This window comes from Peromyscus leucopus, chromosome 18 (assembly GCF_004664715.2).
Source record: "Peromyscus leucopus breed LL Stock chromosome 18, UCI_PerLeu_2.1, whole genome shotgun sequence".
Lineage (NCBI taxonomy): Eukaryota > Metazoa > Chordata > Mammalia > Rodentia > Cricetidae > Peromyscus > Peromyscus leucopus.
This window is the reverse complement of record NC_051078.1, coordinates 34,964,297-34,983,562: the sequence shown is the minus strand read 5'-3', so window position 1 is coordinate 34,983,562 and position 19,266 is coordinate 34,964,297. Positions and strand designations below refer to the sequence as shown.

The 19,266-nt window shown below is 48.8% G+C and overlaps 1 protein-coding gene across 1 annotated transcript in view; it reads left to right on the top strand.

Annotated features, from left to right (window-relative positions):
* Window positions 1-11,602, top strand: part of Tmcc3 (transmembrane and coiled-coil domain family 3) — a 73,260-nt gene extending 61,658 nt beyond the window's left edge. The window contains 3 exon segments of the mRNA XM_028880252.2: window positions 2-467; window positions 3,176-3,311; window positions 7,241-11,602. Coding sequence (XP_028736085.1) covers window positions 2-467; window positions 3,176-3,311; window positions 7,241-7,543 — 905 coding nt within the window. The 3' untranslated portion in view covers window positions 7,544-11,602.
* Window positions 11,603-19,266: the final 7,664 nt, after the last annotated feature.

Sequence of the window (19,266 nt, the reverse complement as noted above, 5' to 3'; positions counted from 1 at the left end):
TGCCCCCACTGCCTGGAGAGCAGTAAGTCGAGCATGCCGGGGGTGTCCCTCACGCCCCCGGTGTTTGTCTTCAACAAGTCCAGGGAGTTTGCCAACCTGATCCGGAATAAGTTCGGCAGCGCCGACAACATCGCCCACTTGAAAAACTCCCTGGACGAGTTCAGGCCCGAGGCCGGCGCCAGGGCTTACGGGGGCAGCGCCACCATCGTGAACAAACCCAAGTACGGCAGCGATGACGAGTGCTCCAGCGGGACCTCCGGCTCGGCGGACAGCAACGGGAACCAGTCCTTCGGGGCCGGGGGGGCCGGCACGCTCGACGGCCAGGGCAAGCTGGCCATGATCCTGGAGGAGCTGAGGGAGATCAAGGACACCCAAGCCCAGCTGGCCGAGGACATCGAGGCGCTGAAGGTGCAGTTCAAGAGGGAGTATGGCTTCATCTCTCAGACCCTGCAGGAGGAGAGGTACAGGTACGTCCCGTCGGAGCACCCCGCTGCGATTCCTTTAGACACGCGAGTTACCAGCCGGAGAGGCTGTCTGCATCTTAGAAAGTCACGTGCTAACAAACGTGTTGGCCGTAAATAGGGATGTGGGTGCAGAGGCATTTAAAAACTGATAATTCTTTCCACCCTTCGTACCTCTGACGTTCCATCATTTCTGGCTTATGGCTGACAATTAGAGGCAGACGTTATATGCGTGGGTCTCTTAAAACGTCATTATCCAAGCTGTGACTCATGTGCACATTAAGACATTGATTCATCAGACTTCTGTGATGGTCTTATTACGCTAATTTAGAGACCTGTTTCCCTCCCTAATACCAGTCAAGTGGAACTAATTTATTGGACAGCGAGGTAGTGCTTGCTACGCAGGAATGATGGCGTTAAGTCCAGATACTCGGCACCCACTGTGAAAGCCCAGCAAGGCAGCGCAGGTCTGGAACCCCAGCACTAGGGGGCAGTAGAGACAGGCGGGTCCCTAGAACATGCCAGCCAGCCAGCTTAGCCAGGTTCAGTGAGAGCCCCAGTCTCAGAAAATAAGGTCGAGTAATGGCAAAGAAAAGCACCTGGCATCAGCCTCTGGCCTCTATACACACCCACAGCACAGATATTAATATGCACACACAGGTACCACACACACACACACACACACACACACACACAAGCATTTTACTGTAAATGAGTGGGTCTCAGTCACCATCTTGAGATTAATATACTAATCCAAATCTTTTGGGGTCTCTCAGCCGTTTGTAAAAGTATGTGTTTTATAAGCTGCCGTTTATATGTTTACTGCTTTTTAATAAAGAATATAGATAACCAAATGTGAGATTATTTGCCCCATTTTGCTCATTAAAAAGATCCTCCCAAAGTGCTTCAGACAAAATGGATCAACTTCTAAGATGTAAAGTAAATTATGAATGTTTATTACATACTAAAACATTTAAATTTTAATTACACATTTAACTTACACACTGTTCTATACTTGATATATAATTTTGTCATAATTTAGAATATGGCTCTTTTTTCATTTTTATGAAACTTTATTGCGATGTCAAGATTTGAACTCAGGGCTTCATGTATCTTAAGTGTGTGCTATACCACTGAGACATATCACCAGCCCTGAAACCATTTTTTAACTTTACGCATGCGTCTTGGATTTCAGCGTGTTCATCCCATGAGAACTGCTTTCCAAGCCGTGGCTTTTCCGAGAATGTGTTGACCTTAATTTTATCCAGCTAGTTTGAGAGACGGTATCTTTTGGATGTATGTCTTATCCCAAATCACAAATCCTCCCTTGTGTGAGCTTTGGGCTGTCCTTGCTACCATGTGTCCTCTGGTTTGTGATCCTGGCGACATAATCCTTGGGTGAATTACCTGAGAGACTTCAGAAGGCTTGCTTAGAACAGTGATAACGTTTGCCACCCATGAAGCTGAGCCTGAAGATCAAAATCAAAATCTGAATTAAACTTTTCACCTACTTAAAAAAAAAAAAAAAAAAGATCCTGTCAGATAGCCTACATAAATGTCTAAAACTGGCGTGGGCCAGTCATTCCAGGTTAAGACATCCTCCCTAGATACTGCACCCTCTTTAAAGTAGGCAGGACAGAGTTTCAGATAAGACCCAAATCCTCTTCTCAGAGGTAGGTGTGGGAAAGGATCTGTCTTTCCCTCACTTTTGGATTTTTGGATATGCTATCCCATAAGCCTTCTATAATTTGTGTTGTGCTTAAGCTTAAAGTAGTTTTTTTAAATTTTTTTTATTATTTATGTATATGAATATTCTGCCCGAGTGTGTATCTGGGCACCACGTGCGTGCAGTGCCCATGAGGCCAGAAGAGGGCGTCAGATCCCCTACAACTGGAGTTACAGACAGTTGTGAGCCCCCATGTGGGCTCTGGGGTTTGAACCCAGGTCCTCTGGAAGAGTGGCCTGGGCTCTTAACCGCTGAGCCATCTCTCCAGCCCTGAGGTTGATTATTTATTAGCACTTAAAAGAGCTGAAAAGCATGTTGGGGTGTTTAGCGTGAAATGGTGGGGTTGACTACAGGAGTGAAAAACTTTTTTTTTTTCCTCACAGGCTGTGTGGCTGTGAGACCCCAATTACTGATGGGCAGGAGAGGGAGAAGCCACTGCAGATGTGGCCGGTCCTGGCTTGTCCTTGCTACATAGCCATCTCCTAGCTAGGGGCAGCTGCAGCCCTGACAGAGTCTGTCTGTCAGGCATGGCAGCCAGTCTAGGTGCTGGTCGGGCATGGGTGGAAGAAAGAAAGAAAGAAAGAAAGAAAGAAGGAAGGAAGGAAGGAAGGAAGGAAGGAAGGAAGGAAGGAAGGAAGGAAGAAGAGAAAGAAAGAAAGAAAGAAAGAAAGAAAGAAAGAAAGAAAGAAAGAAAGAAAGAAAGAAAGAAAGAAAGAAAGAAAGAAAGAAAACAGGTTTGATCTTGGTAAAGCCTCACAGATGAGGACATAGCAGTTAACACTGTAGAGACAGGTCCCTTCTAGAATTGGAATTCACGGGTAACCCACATCATGTTCCCCACAAATAGACTCACTCTTTCAGAAAAATGTCTTGAGGGGGATGAAAACAAGCCAGGGGCCCCAAGGAAAAAAAAAAAAAAGACGTCATTCTAGAACATGCTGTTGGGACGCGTGCGGATGTGCTCAGCGTGGGCTCCTGTCTCTTTCAGGTATGAGCGACTGGAAGACCAGCTGCATGACCTGACGGAGCTTCACCAGCATGAAACGGCCAACCTGAAGCAGGAGCTCGCCAGCGCCGAGGAGAAGGTGGCCTACCAGGCCTATGAGCGCTCGAGGGACATCCAGGTACGGGTCCCCTCCTGACTGAACCCTGGGGTAGGGTTTGGCCAGGCCTTAGCCCATGAGACATTCTAATTTGGTGCGATTCCCTAAGCCATCAATGCATGTGGGTGCTACACTTATTTTCTCTACACAGACGTCTCCCATCCACCTCCTGGCCCTCCTGGCTTACGTTGACAGTGTTAACTGAGAGATTTTACCCTCCGCTCCTGTTGCCTAACTCAGTTGGCAAGTGTTTATCGCTAAATCCAACCCCACCAGAATTTTACAAAATTTCAAGTGTTGGGCAGCCCTGCCTTCAGGAAGCTTCCTGTGTAGGCAGGGAGTGTCCAAGAGCCGCATTCCATAGTGCAGAAATCCAGTCCTGCCGTACCCCACTAGCTGGCAGTCAGGCATTCCGTGGTGAACACTGGATTTGAGTCCCAGGTCTGATATCTACCCAGTGTGGTTCTGAGCAAGCTTTGAGTCTCTTCATCTGTAAAGCAACTGTTTTGTATCTGTAAGGATGTCAAGCATTTGACTGCCAGCCTCCACCAAAGCGCTGTCCAGGGCTTTTCTTTTTCTGTTTACTCAATCGCCCTCGGAGGTGGCTCCTATCGTTGTCCCCATTTCTCAGATCTGGAGACCGAGGCACAAAGAGGCGACGTGACCCGAACAGGGCCGCACGGGTCGTCCCTTGGGAATGGCTAAGAAGGCTGGACTGAGAGGGCTAGGCGGGACCCGGAAGGTGGACAGGAAGGGATGAGCAGATCCACAGAGAGTTCGTGTCATAAGCAAAGGCCAGCTGCAGGGCTTCCTCCCGCAGCCCCCAGGCTGCTATGAAACAAGCCTCGCTTCTTGATCACCTTTCTGAAGAGATGGTAAGAACAACCAGGGAGAGTCTCACCTTGTCAGATCCTCTGTAGTCTGTGTGTGAGCGGAAGGAAGGCCGTCGGCCCTCTGAATCCCAACAAAAGATGGCGGTTTCTCCCTGGTGTGCGTGCAGCAGTTCGGCTGTGGCTTTTATTCTGCCCTGGTGGAGGTTGTGTTTGCTGATCCCAGAGGTCTGCTCGGACAGTGCTGGGAAGCAGAGCTTCAGAGCTGACGGGAAACGTGGTCCCCAAGAGATCAGGGGACACTGGAGGACGACGTAGGCTGTTCTCTGAGTGAGGAGCCTCAGCGTCCCCAGTGACTGGCGTGGGGAATGGAGCCATCCTCTGTTAAGTCACTCTATTTAAAACATTTTTTATTACATTTACTCGTGTGTGTGTGTGTGTGTGTGTGTGTGTGTGTGTGTGTGCGCCCCACAGCACATATATGATGATTACAGAAGAACTTGCCAGTTCCCCTTTCTACCTGTGGGTCTCGGGAATCGAATTCGGTTCATCAGAACTGGCAGCCAGTTCTCTCGCCCGCTGGGCCGTCTGACCAGCCGCGAGGCCGTCTTACTTTAGAACAGGTCGGGGATATCTCTGGGTGGTGTCTGGATGTGCCGTTTCCTCATTTAGGAGATGGCTTGGATTAGCATTGTCCTCATTTCTTAAGAAACCCATTCTGGGAGTGAGGAGGTCAGACCTCGGGAGGGGCTCCGCCGAGGGGACTCTAACTTCAGAAGAGTTCATCTCAACATGCCCCGGCTCCCGTCTCTAGTCAGAACTAGAAAGAGCGTCTCGCTAGATGACAAGGGTCACGGAGCCTCAAAGCAGGCTCTACTCCTCAGTCTCCGTGGGAGCCCGGCCAAGTCAGTGCCGTGTGCCTCCGATCCCTCGTCTTCAAAAAGTTCAGAAGATGAAAGAGAGTGTTCAGGCGTTTATTGCGCCAGAGTCTTCGCCAGGCGCGTAATAAACAGTCAAGAAGTCGCTGCTGCTATTCTTTTTTATCTCACTGTTGAGCAGCAACATTCCTCAAGGCTCTTAGCATCCAACCTCTCCGATTTCCTCTGTTGCTTATGTCCTTGGTTCTTGTAAGCTGGACTTCCAACAGGGATGGGCTACGATGGTGCACGTGGCCAGTGCCCACAGACCCACACAATGTTTGCTGTTATTTTAACTGGCTGACCCCCCCCACACACACACACACCCCTTTAAAAGCCTGAATATCCAGTCTGAACTACTGGACATCATCGCTTCCTCTGTCTGCATCCAAAACAAGTTAAATACTACACCAAGGACGTCCTGGCCACCGTGGGGCTTAGCATCTCCCGATGCCCGCCGTGGGCAAACTGACTTGCAAGTCACTGCCTACGTTTTCTTGGATTTTTCTTTTTTAGTGAGAAATTGGTAGCGGTTCTAAGGTGAATTCTAAGATTAGTCCGAGGAGATGTGGACTTCTCTGCCCTAAACTGAGTCAAAGTGCCAAAAATGACAGTCCTCCGTCTTGGTCTGTCACTCTTTTCATACCATGCCTAAAATGGAAAAAAAAAAAAAAAATCCTGGCCCCGACGCTGAAAGCAAACCCACCCTCCCGCACATGCCTGTTAGCGCCGTCAGCCAGCGCCGTTTAAATGTGAAGATCTGAAAAAGTTTTATCCTTTGGTCGGTAGCCTAGTGTAATGAAAGTTGCTATAGTAACAGAGAGCCCTGTTCTCTGGCCCAGAGAGTGTATTCAGCAGGAGAAAAGCAAATCAATGTTGGAACCATTATACTTGCTTAAAGCCTGGAAAGGTGACCGTACCCAGCTGCACAAGCACATTGGCAAATGATTGCCACCGCGCTGGAGGGGGAGCGGGCATGCCGCGCCACCTCCCGGGAGGCTCTTTGTTCCCAAGGGGCTCGGTTGGGCTTGCCTCTGGAAACTGACATCCTGTTACTGGCCGCCAGGCTCTGCGGCCGGTAAGTGGTACCTGCCGCAATGCAGCACCGCTCTGCCCTGAGGTGGACAATGAGGGCAAGGTGGGACTGTCTGTCTGTCTGCAACTTGAGTGCCTCCCAGCCCTGCAGATAGGCTGACTGGAGACTCGCTGGGTCGCGGAGGGCTTCCCTCCGGCCATGTCCCTGAGGACGAAACCCCCGAGATCCACGTGGGCGATCCACGGGTGAAGAGAAGGGGGCGCTTCAGTGTTTCCAGCAGTGTGCACTGCGTGGACAGAGTCCCCCAGCAGGTTCCGAACCTGGAAGAAATCGGTTTGGCCGGAGCACTGTGGGAAGGCAGGAAAAGATGGCTGAGCATAGGTCGGGCCTAGCAAGGATTTAGAAAGTGTGATGAAAAGGGGAGTCCGATGTGTGTGTCTTTCCAAGGTCGCTTGGACTATTAGAGGGAATGTGGATGGTGGAGCATATGGGGTGTGACATTCATGCCACATCGCGGCGAGCAAGAGGTCCTGGTGACCTCCAGTGGAACGGGGACTGTGTGAGAGGAAAAATGGATTAAGATACATGGTGGGTGCTGCGTTGGTGGAGCCGACCGATGGTTGGACAATCGCCGTGTCAAGGGGTGCTCTTGGGCCTTTGTCCTGAGAGTCGTAGTGGGGTTCGGAGTTGGCTCCACCTCTTCTCAGTTTGTTCCTGACAGATGCCAATGTTTTGCCTCACTGTATGTCCTGTATAAATAAATGTTCTGAAGTGGATGTGGCCGGGAATGATAGTATGTGGCTCAAATCTCAGGTCCCAGCGCTTGGGAAGGTTGAGGCAGGAGGATTAGACGTTTAAGGCCAGGTTGGACTACTTCCCAGGAGACCTCACACCAAAAGCAAACAAAAGTAGATCACCATAGCGCTCACTTATGGCGTTTTATGGTTGCATGCACATGTGTACAACTACCCAGGACAGGGTAAAATGAGTCTTGGGCTTCCTGCCTTGTAGCTTGGTCCCTCACCATCAGTTTGGAGATCTGAAGCTGCCCAGGCACCAGGGGTTCTGAGCTGGGGCTTCCGGCACATCTGGGCATGTGTTCCCCCACAAGGCCTGTGGTTCCCGCCGGCCTCTGATCCTTGCTCTCCTCTCGCCCCCGCCCCACAGGAAGCCTTGGAATCTTGCCAGACGCGCATCTCCAAGCTGGAGTTGCACCAGCAGGAGCAGCAGACCCTGCAGACGGATGCCGTGAACGCCAAGGTGCTGCTGGGGAAATGCATCAACGTGGTCCTGGCCTTCATGACCGTCATCCTGGTGTGCGTGTCCACCCTGGCCAAGTTCGTCTCGCCCATGATGAAGAGTCGCTTCCACATTCTGGGCACCTTCTTTGCCGTGACTCTCCTTGCGATATTTTGTAAAAACTGGGACCATATTCTGTGTGCCATAGAAAGGACAATAATCCCAAGATGAGCCCGCTGGTTCCTGCCTTCACGGTCTCTCTCAAATTTTTTTTTTTTTTTATTTTGGAGAAAACTCTGTGCATACGACCAAATTCCTGAATGAACGGCTGTGCCAAAGATGGCGAGGAGGACTGAAGCTGTGTGGTGTAAATAATTAGAATCTCTTAACCCGGTAGCGGTTGCCAACACGGGTCCCCGTACGCGGTTAACGTGAAACTGTCCCAGAGTTCTCCCCACATTGCTCACCGCCTTAATCGGAGCAGATCTCCAGCCCACCTGGCGAGCCCGGGGTGATAAAGCCCCGTTCGTGGAGTGCTGGGCATAAAGGGTGACCCCGAGGAAAGGGAGGCGCCTCCCTCTATTTCCCATGAATCTCTGTCACACTGAGCTTCGTGATTGCTAACAGCTGTGTTCTCTCTGAGCGCCCCACCCCCACCCCCCAACCAGCAGGGAGATGGTGGTAGGGTTCAGAGAAAGTGAGCCAGACACAAGACTTGGCAGCATTGAGCTCTTGGGGGGTGGTCTGTGGCAGCTCAGTCTCCCTGGGATCCATCCCACTCGCCCCCGGGTGACCCTGTGTCATGTTATGTACCCGGTGGTGTTCACATGGGTCGACTGTGTTCTGTCCTTGTAACATGGACATGTTATAGCTGCTTCTCCGGCGAAAGTCCGCCTAACCAGTAGCGCCTGCCCTTTATACCCAGTAGGCACTAGAGTTTACTAACGGGCTCTCCTTATGCCCAGGGAACCGCACCCCTGAGCTCATCCTACCTGGTGAGCAGTGCCCTGCCCTCGGAGCACGTAGCCAGGCTTTGATCACCCTGTAGCTCTGAAAACTCGGGGTGCTGCCAGCATCCCTGGGGAGGCTTATGCTCTGGCAGTTGTCAACTGTGATACATCCCCTTAGAGAATGGGGTGCGCTTTCACGCGATTCACTTTCCTCTCGGGTCTGCGGAGATCAGATTGCGAAGCTTGTTCAGGAAACGCAAACAAATGATGTTCCCGTTGCTCGGTTTTTTTTATTTTTCTCGAAGACAACAAAAATCAAACTTCATAAAGCTTCATGGGCGCCGAGGCGGGACACGGGAGGCCGAAGAGGGATTGGACGTTTGGTCTAGTCGGAGGATGGATGGTGGCTAGGTTAGTGGGAGCCTTATACCCAGATGAGATCAGGGGGTCCACTTAGGGACGTGAAGGGCAGCAGGAATAAGATGGACTGAGTCCAGCGCCAAAGCTAAGTTGCCGTCGCCCATCTTGTAGGCACGCAGTAAGACAAGTCCTGGGGGAGGTCACAGAACACACGCACTGCTAGTGAGCAGAACTCAGTAGGCAGCGCCGCTGTGTTCGCGGGGTGCCGTTCACCGATGAGGCTGGTTTTCTGTGTCCACCACAAACGGGAGAGAGAAGGTTGTATTGGATGCTGCCAGCCAGTCCCTGGTCGCACCACGCCTGCTGAAGGTGTAAAGCAGCTGTTAAATGTTTACTCTCTTCCAGAAGATACTCTCGAAGATCTAAGTACCATCACCTGCAGATGACTTCTGAAGGTGGGCATGGGGGAAAGGGAGTAGCAATTGAGTGAAAGTCCAGCTTCTGTGAGCGGGACTCATACAACTCCAGCCTCTGCCCTGGACTCCCAACTTTTAAACCAATAATTCAGCAATGTTAGTAAATGCATAAAGTATTGAGCCATTACCCTAAACAGTTCCAGCGTCAAGCTTGTTAGAAATAAAAAAAAAAAAAATACACATGAAATGCAGAGTACTTTGAAATCAGGGTGGGGGTGTGTATCCATGATTGTGTGTCCCCACACGGGACGGATGGAGGTTTCTAGTTGAGCAGGGAGGAAGAGAGAACCATGATCTTTCTTTAGTGTTTTATTTTAATGGCCTGCTCTCTTACCTGGAGGAGATATCAGTCTCCATCTGCCTACACCTTGAAGCAAGCTGGTCTCCCGTTCCCATTTATGACTATTTCCACGTGGCACTTAGAACATGCCAGGGCCAGGTTGGCTGTGAATGCTGCTGGTAGTTTACAGAATGGGTATGAATATAGCCTTAGAGGCTCGGTTAGGGCTCCAGGAGAACCCAGGAAGAGCAGGCCTAGTCTCATGCCAGCACCCCCTACCCTCGCCCCCACCCCCGCACAGCCTAGCAAGGCTGTTCTTGATGGACACTTCTCAGACCTGTGATCTCAGTTTCTTCTCCCTGGTGACCGAGTAGGGAAAGAAGTTAGAGCACACACCACGCCCTTCAGTCTGAGCTTTGGACAGAATCTGTTAGAAACTGACGCCGTCTTAAACTAATGGGTGGGGTGGGGGGAACGTGGCACCCAAATCACAAATCCCTTCTAAAGAACTCGCATTTCCATCGACTCCCATTAGATGTCAAGTCCCTTCTTTACCCGGGTTTGCGCAGCCCATGGGGCATCCTTGCTTCAGTCTTATGGAAAGTCCATGAAGCTTTTTTTTTTATTTTTTAAGAAGATTGCATAGTTCAAGGAGACTTTGATTCTACAGTTCATTATTCTCTTAAGGGCTATAACACCCCCCCACCCCCCACCCCCGCGTGCGCGCATTGTGTTCTCTGGAACACGCAACGTACACACTGAAGAAGTGAATTGTATAAATGCACAATTAGAGACTGTGACACAACTGTGACACACCTTAGGGTTGGCACTGATGCACACTTGGGTCGGCCAGTCGTGTTTTGCACTTTACATTGGCAGTAAACATCTCGCACATTTCTCCTGGTGAAAACTAGTGGTCGGTGAGTAGGCAAATACCTGCTCACTTCGGGACACTGGTGAGGGATTCTAGATGCTGGACTCTGGAGCTTTGGTGACATGATCATCATCAATCACTGGAAGAGTGTTTATTGAAGACAGAACAGAACTTTAAAATAAAAGAGTAGCAAATATTAAACATGTTCTCTCTGTGGGTTTTGAATTTTTTTCAGCTTATATTTTGTATATGATTAAACTGGAATAATCCCACCCCCACCCACCCCCCCTTCCAAAAAAGCAACCACTCACAATGCAATGGTAATTGAACGAACTTTCACTGATTTTGGGACTCCCCACCCCAAGTTCCTGGCTTGTGGCCTTGTGGCTTTCAGGGTTCTTGGCCTTCGTTCATGTTAACACCCTGTCCCTCTTGTTTTATTGAAGTATGGCCCTCTGTGTGGACTTAACTGCCCTGCCTCTTCCCCAGCAGCAGGCTTAATTACAGGTTAGAATGTGGTAAGGAAGCTGGTTTCCCCCAAGCAACTAATTACTTTGGTTCTTTTGGGTTGAATTTTAAATGCCAAAATTGTTTTTGTGTCGAATGGGAATGTATAGTGGGTTTTTTGTTGTTGTTTTTGGTATTGAATCCAGATTGTCTGAGGTTTGGAAGAGAAGAAAAAAAAACACGTATGCTTATTGATAAGGAGGTGTGTGGTTAAACAACCTATTTTGCATGTTTCCTTAATTTTGACCTTGCACCAGGCAATGAATATGGGCTTATTTAGAGAGGTGGTTCAAAGTTAACATGTAACTTTTAACAGGTCTAAAAAGATAAATCACAGAAAACAATTTGATTGGCCTGTTTGTATCAAAAATAAAGAGCTTTTAAAAATATGTCCTTAACAGGAACTGGGTAACTCATTAGAAATAAAGCAAAAAATTCAATTTTCTGCCATGGATTCAACTCTCCACTTAAAGAGGCCAGAAGTGATATAACACCTTGAGTGTGTGAGGGTGGTTTACATGTTGCCCTTCTCATATATTTAAAGCATGTCTACTGTGTTTGTCCTAAAAGGAACATTTCAACTAAACGTGCTGTGTTTAAGATGCTCTGGGTCAGTAGCAGCAACACTGACTACAATGTCAGGAATGCTGATTGTAACCTCTGTTGCAGAATTCCCATCTTGTGGGATGCTACATAGTTTTGTATCTGCCTAAAATTGTAATTTCTCTGTAGATCTTCCCCATGGTGGTGTCACCAATGAATTCAAAGCAGGTGCCATTCTTTTTTAAACACTTGATGTTTGCTTTGGTGTTAAATAAAAGAACTAGATTTCTTAAATTTTCACACGTGCCAGAGCCCATCTCTGTAATGTGTGTGTGTGTGTGTGTGTGTGTGTGTGTGTGCGCGCGCGCGCGCGCATGTGCACATGCATGTGTGTGTAAAATAGACTTTTAAAGGCAGCTTTAGATTTAGAGCCAAGCTGAGAAAAAATGTATAAAGATTTCTCTTGAATATCCTGCCCCCACATGCACACCCTATCTCCTGAGTATCAACATTCCCCACAAAGTGGTACCTTTGGTTTTTAATGTGTATGAATGAGTGTTTTGCCTGCACATATATGTATACCATATGTGTGTCTGGTGCACACAGAGGTCAAAAAAGCATGTCTGATTCCCTGAAACTGGAGTTACAGATGGTTGTAAGCTACCATGTGGGTGCTGGGAATCAAACCCAGGTCCTCCTCTGCAAGAGCAACAAGTGCTTTAAACCACTGGACCAACCCTCCAGACCTCAGAGTGATACCTTTGTTAACAGCTGATGAACCAACATTGTTACATTATTATTGCCCAGAGTCATCATTCAGATTAGGATATTCTTGGTTTTATTCTATGGCTTTAGACAAATACATAAGGACATGCATTAATTGTAGCATTATACAAAATGGTTTCATTCCTCAAAACATCATGTGTCTTACCTATTTATCCTCTGTAGTCAACTTTAAAACTAGTTTTCATGTCTTCTGTAGAAAGTTGGTGTCTCAGTTAGGGTTTCTATTGCTGTAACTAAACACCATGACCAAAGAGCAAGTTGGGGAGGAAAGGGTTTATTAGGCTTACGATTTCAGCATTGCTGTTCACACAGAAGGAAGTCAGGACAGGAACTCAAACAGGGCAGGATCGCAGAGGCCATGGAGGGTGCTGCTTACTGGCTTGCTTCCCATGGCTTGCTCAGCCTGCTGTCTTATTGAATCCAGGACCAACACCCCAGGGATGGTACCACTTATGGGCTGGTGCCATCATTGATCACTAAATGAGAAAATGCCTTACAGCTGGATCTCATGGAGGCATTTCCTCAACTGAGGATCCTTCCTCTCTGATGAACAGCTTGTGTCAAGTTGACACACAAAACCAGCCAAGTTGGTGATGTGTGAAGTGTGGCCTGTTTCTTGAACCCAAGGGGAGGGGTGGTTATTCAGTCAGTAACTGGAATGCTAGGAAATACATCTTAGTCTTGTGGAGAGAGGAAGTGATGGTTGGGGAAGCCAAGTCCACACAAACTGGAGCAAGGAGGACGGGAATGATGTGGGTGATGCCAGCTGAGGTGTGCACACTGTCGGGAAGGCCAAGAGTGAGCAGATCCCTCTACTGTGAGCAGTCTGCTCTGAAGGCTTCCTGTGGCATGGGCCTTGAGTGTTCGCAAGGCATCGCTTTGATGCTGCATGAACTCAGCTGGACCAGTGATGTGGGTTTCATTACCCCCATCCTGTGCATGACTAGAACTCGGTCATAGGCGCTTCTCCCAAGGTCATGACCCGGAAGTGTAGGATTTAGGATGTTGCCTTGACCTCTCCACCACCCTGACCTTTTAGCTCCCTGTTTGCAGGCAATTTTCTCCATTGGTTGCCCATCCTGAATCCTGTACAAACAAAACCACTAGACTTCCCAGGTGATGCTAAAGCTTTGAAAGATGAGTCCATTCTCTGTCCTGGACAATACTGTGTCTCTGGAAATCATAGAGACACAACCATTATTTTGGGACTGTTGCAACTTGATGTCTAAAGATATAAATAGAGAATATATATATATTCACTCTATTTATAATATATAAATATATATAATATATATATATAGTAGGAAATAGAGAATGCTATAAAGATGGGGTGTGTGTGGCCCAACATATTCTTAGTCTACATTTCCTAGAAAAAAAAGTGTGGGGGGGCAGTTTTAGTCGTCAATTTCTAGCTAATAATGAACAGGCTAAAGACTAAAGCACTATTTTCTGGTTTTAACATGTCCAGGTTTCACATTTCTGTGGCTTCGATAAAACACTTCCAATGAAAAGCGATGTAGGGAAGAGAGGGTTTGTTTTAGCCCATGATTCCAGATTCCAGTCCGTCATGTGGGGAAGTCAAGGCAGGAACTTGAACTGATCCCATCCCGTCCACAGTCAAGAGCAAAGAACAACGAATGCATGCGTGCATGCTTATCTGTAGCAAGCTTTCTTGTCGGACAGTCTTTGGATCGCCAGTCCCCAAATAAGGACACAGAGACTTCTTATTCATTATGAAAGCTTGGCCTTTAGCTTAGGATTGTTCCTAGCTAGCTCTTATAACTCAGATTAACTTGCTTCTATGTATCTATGTTCTGCCACGTGGCTTTCACCTTTCCTCAGTAGGGCACATCCAACTTGGTCCAAGTCCGCTGTCGAAATCCACATGCCTAGATTCTTCCTCCTCTTCCTCTCTCTCCCTGGAAATCCCGCCTATCCTCTCCTGCCTAGCTATTTGTTGTTGTTTGTTTTTTACTCTTTTATTGGGGGGGCGCCACCCAGCTCCCAAATAAGTCACACACGGGAGCTTATTCTTAATTATTAATGCCCGGCCTTAGCTTGGCTTGTTTCTTGCCAGCTGTCCTTAATTTATTCCATTTACCTTTTGCCTCTGGGCTTTTCCCATTCTCTTATTCTGTAAATCTTCCTCTTCCTCTGTGGCTTGCTGTGTAGCTGGGTGGTCCCTGGAGTCCTCCTCCTTCTCTGGCTCCTAGATCTTAGATCTCTTCTCCCACTTTTCTCCTTCTATATATTCTCTCTGCCTGCCAGCCCTGCCTATCCTTTCTCCTGCCTTGCTATTGGCCAGTTCTTTATTAAACCACCAGGTGTTTTAGACAGGCACAGTAACACAGCTTCACGGAGTTCAACAAATGCAATATAAACAAAAGTAACACACCTTAAGATATTCTACTACAGCCATTGGCCATTCAGCTCTTTATTACACCAATCACAGCAATACAGCTTCACACAGTGTGCAGATTTCCCACAACACCCATCGGCTTCCCTACTTGTGCCCAGCCCAGTCTCTGCACTCTTAGGCAGTTCAGAAGCCCTGGCCTTGGGAACAGTGAGACCACAGAGAGCTGAGACTTCCACCAATTGACTGTACACAATATCTACAGGCATGCTCACGAGCCAGCCCAGTGTAGACATACCCTCATTGAGACTCTCTTCCCAGGTGAGTCTCAGTTGTGTCAAATTGACAATAAAAGCCACCCATCACACACATGCACTCAGATGTAAAAGGAGCACTGCCCTGAGCATCTGAGAATGTCCGCTGTCACGTGTAGTGAAGTCATGGAGTCTAACAGCATTGTGCAACAGCCTCTGGGTTTGCCATCATAGGTGGCAGAGTATCTGCCACCCTCTCCCCATCCAGCTACTTTACATGTAACTGTAATGTAGGCAGAAGATTGTGGGATGCACCAGGACCGTGGCAATACCAAATAGATACGGTATAGATTAGAGTTTCTTACGTTTTACACTAGCAATTCCTGTTTGTCTGAAAACTTGTTCTGTTACCGCCCCCCCCCAGGTATATATGCACATAAGCTAGATATACAAGCCCAACACTGACTGATAATAAATCATAGTTTTTATTTTATCCTCTCTCTCTCTCTCTCTCTCTCTCTCTCTCTCTCTCTCTCTCCCTCCCTCTCTCTCTCTTCTCTCTTCTCTCTCTCTCTCTCTTTGTTTGTTGTGTGTGTGTGTGTGTGTGTGTGTGTGTTCTATGCACTGTGTGCAAAGGGTGGATGCTCACAGAGGCCAGAGATTGGCTTTGGGCATCTTCCTCCACTGCTCTTCACCCTATTCTTTGGAACATGGGCTGAATCCTGAGCACACTGATTGGCTAGGTTGCCTGGCCAGTGAGCTCCAGGGATCCATCCATCCCTGCCACTGCCACGCCTACCTCACCCCCATTGCTGGGGTTACAGGCGACCATTGCCCACACCCAGCTTTTACACGCGTACTGGGAATTGAAGTCAGGTCCTCACACTTGTACAACAAACACTTTACCCATGGAGCCACTTCCCCAACCCTCCCCCCCAAATTATTTTAAAACAATTTTTATATACATTTAATTTCACCACTTACTAAAGACTAAGGCAAATTTGCATACTAATGAGATGAATGTGCTTGTTTTTACAGGGAGATAAAATCTTGGCTGAGTCCTTGAAATGGCAGGATGTAGAGCATCTTCAGCGTTTTTCAGAGTTGATCGATATTTTGATTCTATAATCACCAATGCTGGTACAACACGGTGGAAGTATATTTAAGGCCACTTGAGAAATGGTTGGAAATTCTGTCCTCATCTCAAGCCAAGATTCATTTAATGATGTTTTATGAGACGATATAATCAGCAACTCAAAACACGGTTCTTGAAACCAAACATTCCATCACCATACAACCCAAAGGCAGGCTCCCTTGATCCACGCTGAGGACTGACAGAGGAGAAAGACAGTGGTTGTTGTTTTCATAATGGAAGCATTGTGCTTCTGTAGAAGAAAACTGTGTGTGTACCGCAAGGATTGTGTCCTTAATTACGTCACCAGCCTGCGATGGCATCCTGGCCTAAAAAGCGGGAGTGCCCTCTCTGTGCCCTCTCTTTCCGAGTTCTCTCCTTCCGTATTCTTCCCCTCTGCGCGGTCTTTCTCTCTCTCTCTCTCTCTCTCTCTCTCTCTCTCTCTCTCTCTCTCTCTCTCTCTCCTTCTCTCCCAATAAAGCTCTAGAAAGGTAACCATGGCTTGTGATTCTTCCGCCACCGCAACATCCAGTGCTCTTCCTCCATCGGCAGGGCCACCTCGAGAGCGCCCACTGCTTAACCAACATGTACCATGTACCCATGGCACTTCCCAACACGCAAAATGCCGTGAATCTAAACAGGGGTGTTTCTGGTAGGTAGTGGACGGCATAGTGAAAAGCAGGGGTGTTGAGTGTTCAGAACCAAGGCTGCAGTGAACCCCTGAGCTGCAACACGGGAAAGCACTGCCAGACACCCCAGATTCCTTACACGTTTGAAGTGGAATTATTTCTGGTGGTTCCGCTTTCAGAAACCTTTTACTGTTACCAGTCTTTGGGAACACCCACACTTCAGTCACATGACCCCATTGGGTCTGTGCTGGTTTGCCTAGGAAGGGCTACATAAGTCCATAGATTGAGTGCTTGGTCATCATCAGGGAGTGGTAATTAGGTAATCGTTGGAAGAGGTGTGGCCTTGCTGGAGAAGGCGTGTCACTGGGGATGGGCTTTGAGGTTTTATTTGTTTTTCGAGACAGGATTTGTCCATGTAGTTTTGGTGCCTGTCCTGGATCTCACTCTGTAAACCAGGCTGGCCTCGAACTCACAGAGATCCGCCTGGCTCTGCCTCCCGAGTGTTGGGATTAAAGGCGCACGCCACCCCACTGGCTTTGAGGTTTTAAATGCTCAAGCCAGGCCCAGTGCGCGTCTCCCTCTCTTCCGCTGCCTACAGATCCAGATGTAGAGCTCTCGGCTCCTCCAGCACCACATCTGTCGTCACGCTGCCATGCTTCCCGCCATGATGATAATAAGCATCTCCAGTGAAATGTTTTCCTTTATAAGAGTTGCTGTGGTCATGGTGTCTCTTCACAGCAATAGAAACCCTAATGAAGAATCCTCACCTACAGTTCCAGAAGCTGGGGTGTGGATGCCGCCCAACACTGTTTAAATACTTACAACATTCAGTGTGCACTGCACAAGGGTTTTCCATACAGTGTCAACTGTGACCATCCCCATGCTCAATGAAACAAGGGCTGTTTTCTCGAGTCAGCAATGTGGACACTAGGTTCTCAGTGGCTAAGTAACTGGCAGCATCCGCTAGTGGGTGATGGTAGAATTGTCTGTTCAGCCCCAATCGTGTGACTCCAGCCTCTATAGGGTCCCACTACTTGTCACGCCTGGTACCTGAAACCATGGAGGGAATCACTCTAAACCGAAGGCCTCGCTCAGCCGATGCTGTCAGGGTCAGTTATGCACACGCAGGCTCACACAGTTGACGTGCGGGATCTTTAAGGAGCATGGGCTGACAGGTTTGTGCATAAAGAAAGCAAAAAGCCATCAATTAAGGAAACTCCAGTACCCTCCCTGGCTTCCTAGAGTTCTTGAGGGTATATAATTGGTGGCTGGCTTAGTCAAACCGTCCTTGGCGTTTTTTTCCCCCCCCCCCGCTTCATTCTAAGACAGTGGAGTCCCTGATGGCTTCCGCTGAGTTTCTCGACATCTGCTACCATCTGTGGTGGCTACCTCTGAAATCTCTCTCCCTGCTAAGCAGCCAGAATGTATCCCTGCCAGGCCTCTAACTTGACTCAAGCAGTTAACAAGAACACGCTTCAGCCATGTTAACAGCTGCTTTGGTGGCAGTTCCTCTCTGCTGGCGTTAGCACTGGGAATTGGACGATTCTCCCACCCCAGCTCTGCTTTAAAAAAAAAAATAATAATAAGCAGCAGAGATCATAGAAAGCAAGGCACGGTGTGCCGTGGTCATGTGACCAGCCAGGGGCCCCCCCTTCAGCTAAAGGAACCATCAGAGGCCTGGACCCTTCGCTGATTCTTTAACTGTCCGCATCCTAGCAATGATGCTACCCGGCTTTCCACCAAAGCCGTCCCCTCCCCACAGTGTTTTGACTTCTCTTCCTTCTTCATACTTCCCTGTGCTTTGAAGTCAGATCCCAAAGCTAGAGACAGACCTGTGTGTGTGTGTGTGTGTGTGTCTGTCTGTCTGTCTGTCTCTCTCACTTTTACACACACACACACACACACACACACACACACGCACGCACGCACGCACGCATGCACACGCACACGCACGCACGCACACACATGCACACACTCAAGCCAGCAGGAGCCAAACCCAGGATGACCAGCCCCCGCCTCCACAGTGGAAAGTGTCAGGGAGGTGACTTCCTGCTATCTGTACTGTCCTCCCTTGTTAGCCAGAAACCGTCACCTGAGAAAGTCCGCGAGGATCCCTGTGAGGAAACAAAAACACCCATGGGATCACTCAGCGAGCCCCTGGCGTCACCCAGGGTTATGACTGGGCAGGGTGACGGGGACCAGGGCACAGAGATAGCTCCTCGGGCTGCAGAGGAGCTGGGAGAGGCCGGCCTCTGTGTCTGTGTTCAGGGTTGCAGGGCCCAGCATCCTGCCGAGGGGTTACTCACGGCTGACTCAGAGGCAGGTGCTCATTTGCATGCTACTCCCTTCAAGCCCTAGGGGGCAAGACCGCCAGGGGTGTCCTTCCCCTTTCCAAAGAGAACCACCCCACATCATACAGAGGCCTACTGACGGGCTGTTTCTGACCTAGAAATGTTTCCATGGGGCGGGCGGGACTTACCCATCCGGCGGGGAGTGAAATTGAACTGGAAAAAAGGAGAGAACCCCCCACATACTGCCAAGGAAGCTCAATTCTCCAGGAAGAACATCACTGCTCTCATCATCATCATCTTCCTCCTCCTCTTCATCATCCTCTTCCTCTTCTTCCTCCTCTTCCTCCTCCTTCTCTACCTCCTCCTCTTCCTCCTCCACTTCCTTCTCCTTCCTCTTCATCTTCCTCCTCCTCCACCTCCTCTTCCTCCTCTTTCTCTACCTCCTCCTCTTCCTCCTCTTCCTCCTCTACCTCCTCCTCCTTCCTCTTCATCCTCCTCCACCTCCTCTTCTTCCTC